The 7,456-nt window shown below is 31.6% G+C and overlaps 1 protein-coding gene across 2 annotated transcripts; it reads left to right on the top strand.

The window, feature by feature from the left end:
• Positions 1 to 578: 578 nt before the first annotated feature.
• Positions 579 to 7,432, top strand: LOC149796336 (uncharacterized). Of its 2 annotated transcripts, none has more exons than XR_016421419.1 (3): positions 579 to 809; positions 2,731 to 2,856; positions 6,684 to 7,432. XR_016421419.1 is itself a non-coding variant. In XM_089960210.1 (3 exons), the coding sequence occupies exons 1-3, from the start codon at positions 1,203 to 1,205 to the stop codon at positions 6,816 to 6,818; spliced, it is 330 nt and encodes a 109-aa protein (XP_089816336.1). In that variant the 5' UTR covers positions 1,185 to 1,202; the 3' UTR covers positions 6,819 to 7,432. The 2 variants fall into 2 exon arrangements, 1 of the variants encoding a protein (XP_089816336.1); XM_089960210.1 differs by lacking the exon at positions 579 to 809 and adding an exon at positions 1,185 to 1,271.
• Positions 7,433 to 7,456: the final 24 nt, after the last annotated feature.

The raw sequence follows: 7,456 nt of genomic DNA, 5'->3' as shown, positions 1-7,456 counted from the left end.
AAGAGGTTAGTGTTAGGACTGGTCGGCCCGGTATCAGGATAATGTGACTGGGTGGGACATCATGCTACATGTCTGCGGCATGATGCCCCAGTGCTAGACATCACTATAAACTGCTACATTGCAGACATCGTAGCGATATGACTGAACAATTGTTAAAGCTACGTTAAAAATCAAAATCACATCACATCTTGTTTTTTAATAGCCTTTCTGATATTTTCTTCAACCGATTTATGTCTATTTACTACGACAAAAATATAATGGATAATGTATGAGACTTAAAATTGCACGTAACCTTGTTATATATTTTAAATCAAGCAGCATCGAGTTTAATTGTCACGAAATGGTTAAATTAATCTGAAAACTAGAATTTTAAATCTTTTTTCAATGGTTTAGTGATTCACAATCTCTTCTGGGTACTGTCTTACATCTTAGTCTTTCATTAATTACTCTTACAACTTAGATTTAGATCTAAACATTCAAGCGTATCACGCAGCGTGTAATGGTCTTTATGTGCCAAGGAAGGCTTTGCACACAGAAATGGTGCTGTCTTTGACATACCTGATTGTTAAATTGAAAGATTATAACTTTTATAATCGGCCATTACAGAAATAAAACATCGCAAGGAAACGTTCATTTGTGAAAATCTGGACCTTTCTACGAGATGATTTTATTTTGTTTGTTTTATTTGTTTTGTCGGAATTTTATGGTCTGTTCACCCTCTCTGCTGCTTCATGGTATAAAATCTCATCCGGTCTTATAGCGTCTTTGACTGTGTACCGTCAAGAGTATTAGCATGGATCAAGATCCAGGTAAGGGGCCGTCCATTTAGTACGTACGCATGTGTGTGTGTGTGTGTGTGTGTGTGGGAGGGTGTAATCCAAATGCTTACGCTTGGGTATGGTGGGCCTACTGATAATGTACGTACGCATAGGAATTGGGAGGGGTGAAACCTCGTTAATACTTTATCTAATACGTAACCTGCTCAACTGTGTTCAGTCGGGGTTTGAATTTGAGAGAACACTAGACAAACCTTTTAAAGTTGCGCAGCTTATTTTTTTGATGCAGCCAGACATTCAACGCATTCATAAATATGGAACGGTGAAACTCGAGCGGACAACCTACCATGCCCGTTTTTTGCAGAGTCCCTGAACAGGAAACATATTCTAGACGAAGTTATCGATTTCCAGCTTTTGAGGTAGAAAATGTCCTTATCTCAGCGCGACGAAGATCAACTTCTGACAGTCATCCATCTTGAACCTTTATTGAGAAAGGTACATTTTGAGGAATTACAAAAAGTTTGCTACCTATTTTTTTTATTTTTCTATAGGTTTGTAAAACGTGCAGAAATTTCGCACTTCAAATAAATTTTGTTACCAACTTATCTTTCAATTGTCGAATACTAAATCAAAATGGAATGAAGATTTCGCCATTTTTATTTCTACACATTTAAAGCGCCCATCCCCCAAGGTTATGGGCAACCCGTTGAATATCGTCAGCCTCAGATGTACGGGCAACAAGTTGGATACGAACATCCAGGTCAACCAAATATAATCACAACGCAGGGCAGTGTAGCCCATGTAAGTTATATATATATATATATATATATATATATATATATATATATATATATATATATATTAAACGAAATAATGTTAACAAGTCCCCCATATTGATATAAAAATAATTTTTATAAAATTGGAGATTGGCATAGAATATTATTAATCATAATCTTGTAGATTTTATGTTTCCATGCTTTTTGCACATGTTTGAATCTTTACATCATTATTCAACCTAACCTTTGACTGTCACTATCATCCCTAGATATTTTTCATGATTCTTTAAAAACATTCCTCTATCTATGCAAATGAATGCCCGCATAATGTAAGTTTGTATGTATGTATGTATGTATGTATGTATATATGCATGGATGGATGGATGAATGTGTAGGGATGGCTGGATGAATGAATGGATGGATGGTCGGTTGGATTGATGTATGGGTGTGTGCGTTTATGTAGGTAGGTAAAGCAATAATACAAATATAATTTATTATTATTATTATTATTATTAATCTCTACGACCTGACTCTTTACCTTGCTATCTAGGCAGCGTCAACTAATCATTCAGCGCGATGTAAAAGTATTCTGGATTATGAACCGAGAGCAAAATCTTTGAAATTGCTGATAAAACGATTATAATCTAATGTATTATAGCACAAGTTTTAAAAGAGTTAATGTATGATTGTATCTATTGATTATATATATATATATATATATATATATATATATATATATATATATATATATATATATATATATATATATATATATGTATCCTTTTTTGAATTCTTATTAAACTTTCCTTTAATCATTTGTTCAACCTAGACGTTGACTGTCATTTTAATCCTTTGATATTTGCCAAATACTTTAAACATACTCCTTCTGACTGTACATAATAATAATAATAATAATAATAATAATTATCATTATTATTATTATTATTATTATTACTACTATTGCAACGAACAAACGTATATTTTGTAATACGTTTTGACGCACGACCAAACTAAAATACATAAAATTAGGAAAAGAACGAAATCCTCTCCTAAAAAGCAAGGTCTTCATTTTCAAAGTGTAAATAACAAAACCTATTTTTTTTTACAAATAATAAATACGGAATTTATGGAAATTATATTTTTGTTTGTACTTATTTGCAATTACTCAATTAAAATAGGTATCACCGAACACTGTGATAGGAACAAGCGGAGTGCGACCACCCGATGGAATGGTGCTAGCGATTCTTGCATGCATCTTCTGTTTTTGGCCGACTGGTGTCGTTGCCATCATGTATGCCAGTCAGGTATGTAAAATAATGTTTAATTTCAGGATGTTGATCATGACCCTGTGTCTTGTATGTAAACAACATATGGCTAAATTGGTCCCTATCGATAGTTATGCTTTTAGTTCTTAATCTCTTAAAGGAGAAAAGAAAAATTTAATTTTTCAAGATATATTGTCTTGTCAATTCTTTCCGATTATTTGCTTTTTGTGAAACTGGTTTCTGTTATTGTTTATCTATTGGATGAATTTGTGTTTATTGTAACTGAAATGTGTTATATGAGAGAGAGAGAGAGAGAGAGAGAGATGGGGTAAAGGATCTTGAACTGAAAAAAGAAACAACCAATATAAATATTCTAGCCAGGGATATTCACTTATCCACGATGACCAGAACTTCCTAGCACGTTTCATATCATCATACTGGTTAGTTTCTTTTAATAAAGGTTCCTTTGAGCTAAAAACGTCATAAAGGGTTTTGTTTTTGTCTAGATAAGAAAGCAGACCCTTCTCATCAACTACAACAACCATAATGAAAGCTAGACTGTTTGTAATGATTTACTTTAATATTCACAGACGGTGGATTTGTAAACACTTATTAGAGCCATTCCCTTGACAATTTATCATAGAATGACATTAATATCAGCGATATGCATCCAAATATTTGTCAAGCCGACCTCTGGGATTGAGAACCGTTATTTTTATTCATTTAATTGTCTACCAAGCTTTAAATGTGTACATATCTCTTGTAATTAATTTGGCTTAATTTGGAATTCCATTAAATTTTATTCGGAACTTGTATTGTTTTGACTTGTGTCTGTAATTTTAGGACTATTTGGGGTTTTAAATTCTAAATATCGTAAGTTAATTTGTTTTTCTTTTTTACTTTGTATTCTTGACATAGGAACTATTTGATTAATTTTATAACCTCCTTGATTTTCACTTTTTCTGCTACCTATTTTAAGAGTATGGACTCGTAAGAGTTTGTATGTATGTATGTATGTATGTGTCTATGTATGTATGTATGTATGTATGTATGTATGTATGTATAACTAACTGGGAGTAAAATAAGTCTTGAACAAGTTTTTAAAGATATATTTTTCAACATATCCCTGTTTCCATACAGATCCTCCATCCACCCAGTCCAAAAAATGAAACTTATTATTTAAGTTCAATAATATGAGTCTTCACCCTCATACCGAAAAATAGTCTTGCAAAGGGAACATTTGTAAGAAGTTTAAAATGATTTGGCAATTAAATATTTCAAACTAGCTCATAAATACACGCTGAACAGCTTCTGAAATTCTTCAAATTCATGTATGTTTCAATCTGAACTCATTTTCATCTTTCTTTCAAAGAAAACTCATTATTTATGTGAAACAGGTTCGAGCGTTTAAGTTTGGTGTCCACTTTAAACTTAGTTGAGGATCAACGACCAAAGTTATGTTGCCCCCCCCCCCCCCATTTCCGCCACTCTCATGCACAGAACATACAGAAATGTGTAAGTCTTAATATGTAAATGTTTCCTTTTCATTTTTACATGTGTTTGTTCGTGTAGCATATGAAATATATAACAGGTTATAATTTACACACGTGTAACACGAAAACATATTTAAAGTGAAAACCACATCCTAGGGTGGATAAAAAGACTAATAACGTTGTTAAATATGTTGTTTTCAAACTGGAGAGAGCCAAAAAGGAAATCCAGTAAAGAAAATCGTTGAATGCGAAATTGAGCTCATAGAAATATATGCAAAAAGGTGTTGAGTACTAAATATACACATTTACTCGGTTCAGGTAGTTATTATATCGCTTGTTCAAGACTTGATAGGGCAAGGAAAATCTATCTTCAAATATAAATAAAAGCTATGTAGCGAAATATTAAATGAATATTGGCTCATTTGGTTTGTTATATATATATATATATATATATATATATATATATATATATATATATATATATATATATATATATACAAATCATATGGCGAATAACAAACCTTTCAAGAGCACTGGAATCAGCAAGGGAACACGTATCAGGGATTTTATATATATATATATATATATATATATATATATATATATATATATATATATATATATATATATATATATATATATATATTTGTGTTGTCTTTTCTCAGTCATTCTCTAATTTATAATGTATACATTTTTATATTGTGTATTCGACCTTGTCCAAAATCATGTTCAATGTGGACCTAACCAGGGACATTTACCTAGTAAACAACATAATGCATAGCTAAAACTTTCTTTATGAGTGTAGATTACATATTGAGATCATTATTAATATAAACGTGTTTATAGTCTTCATTCTGACCGTATACAATTCTAGAATGGAAATTTCAATTAAGTGACAGAGCATTTTCAGAAAATGGTAATTGAGAAAAGGTAGATGGTTTATAATCTTGATTGATCTATACAATCGCTTAATTTTACCTTAAAATCTTGAAGCAGAACCAGTCTTCTTGTTGTATTCTATTCCTCTTTTGGGAACATTTGTTTATTCAAATTATTATTCACTCGAACCCCAAAGTGCTCTACATTAATATTCTTGAACTGAAACATTAATTTGGAACTATAATGAATCAGATAAGGACAAATTTGGACATCATTATTGTAATACATCAAAAACGACTGTTAGTACATCATCACACTCCAGGCCATTGATACATTACCACGTTCTAAACTACAGCCACATCAACACATTCAATATCAGACATTATTTGGAATACCACTGGAATTCAATTGATGCTCCATACATTTGGACTTTTGATAAAAGTGACAGAATTATTTGGGATTTAATTCACATATATGTGATGTTTTAAAATTTTCACTTTACCTTCTTAGGGAAATAAATTATTGGTTGCATTTTAGGAAACGTGTTGGTTGTCTGTATTTTCTATTACTTAGTTTAAGAGAATATTTTCCTAAAAGTTTATATACGTAGAAATAATGCGTAACTTAACCAAAAGAACGATTAGTCTGATTCTTCGCGATATTTGTTAAATTTTTCTTTCAACACCAACCACAGTATTCAAAATGACCCTACTATGTTGGCCATCGCTGATTTTAAAAAATAGGTATTTAAGAAAATTACTTGTTTAATTTTTGTTTAGATTAACGAAAAAGCTAAAAGTTAAATTAAACAAAAATCAGTACGTTTTAAAACGAAATGATGTTAAATGATGCATTTCAATAACATTTACTATCCAACTACTCTATGTAATTGTAGGACATACTTTGCCGATCCAACATCATCAAACGTCCTTTATGATATACGTATCCGAAAACGCTGACGTCCCAAAATGTGAAATGTTCGCGTGTCAGCTTGGTTAGGCTAAATCATGTGACTTTTTCATATATCAGCTTTGAGAAGTAGTCATGATTCACCTGAGTATACATTATCTACATTGAAAGGAAAACTGCATGTTTATATGCTAACATTAGTATAACCTAGTTCAGTAAAAGTGCACAAGGACAACAAAGATACAAAAAGTAAAAAACAACATCGCAAAAGTTACAATGTGAATATATAATGAATCTAAACCATAAACATACATGCATCCTTTCGTACAAACTTGGCTTAAAATACATTTCAACCTTATTACTACAGCAATATATCTTATTGCTATATTTAATATATTGGGGAATGCACGTATGACTTCTACATGTTTTCACCAAACAATTGGTATGTCTCTCTATCTCTCTGAGTATATATATATATATATATATATATATATATATATATATATATATATATATATATATATATATAACGTTTTTCCCTCCTGTCATCAACTTTACTATCGTTTGATTGATGTTTCGTTTCAGGCTAATAATGAGCTCGATCACAACGTGGCTTGGAACAAATATAGAACGTCTATGACACTTATTATTGTTTCCATCATTGTGGGAATAATTTGGATCGCAACTGCCATTGCATCTGGAGGATTGTGGAAGCGGTGACCTATATAAGCTCATCTTACCCGTACACGTAGTACGGCTAACCAAGTAAAGAGGCATAAATTAAAACCGACTAGTGCAATAACATCCTAATAAATTCTTTATTTCTTTTGGAGGACATTAACTGACTTTGGTACAGATCTGCAAATATTAAATTTCATGTCATTTAACATCATGACAATGAACGGACGTTTGATTTAATGAAAGTGTAACCCAAACTGTCAAAGTTTATTATTTTGAAACGGATGATTGCTCAAACTAATACAATATTCACATTTGGCAGGTTTGTGAATATATTTTGGTGTGCAACAAATATGCAAGAACTTATTTGTTCTATTATATTTTCGTTTGCTCTCCAAATATAATGAAATAAGATCTTTGTCTAACAGAGTAAATAACTGTAATCGCGCGCGCGCGCGCGCGCGTATGTGTGTGTGTGTGTGTGTGTGTCTGTGCAAAGTTTGGACACAACTTCTTTCATATGCAGCATTGCAAAGTTTGCTTCGTACGATTTGGGGATCCCATATATATATATCATGTCTGAATTGTTAAAATTTGTATAACAATTTATACAATTGCTGTTAAAAGTGATATGTGTATGTAAACTATATGCAAACTAATTAAATTACATTGACGGCAGT

Source organism: Sinohyriopsis cumingii, chromosome 6 (assembly GCF_028554795.1).
Source record: "Sinohyriopsis cumingii isolate HCF-2022 chromosome 6, ASM2855479v2, whole genome shotgun sequence".
NCBI classification, from domain to species: domain Eukaryota; kingdom Metazoa; phylum Mollusca; class Bivalvia; order Unionida; family Unionidae; genus Sinohyriopsis; species Sinohyriopsis cumingii.
This window is presented reverse-complemented; position numbering and strand designations above follow the sequence as displayed.

Excerpts from the sequence above, each read along its gene's own strand:
- LOC149796336 (XM_089960210.1), top strand. The coding sequence starts at position 1,203 with ATGTCCTTATCTCAGCGCGACGAAGATCAACTTCTGACAGTCATCCAT. Across the intron at positions 1,272-2,730 it reads TTGAACCTTTATTGAGAAAG|GTATCACCGAACACTGTGAT; the intron begins GTACATTTTGAG and ends CAATTAAAATAG. Across the intron at positions 2,857-6,683 it reads CCATCATGTATGCCAGTCAG|GCTAATAATGAGCTCGATCA; the intron begins GTATGTAAAATA and ends GTTTCGTTTCAG.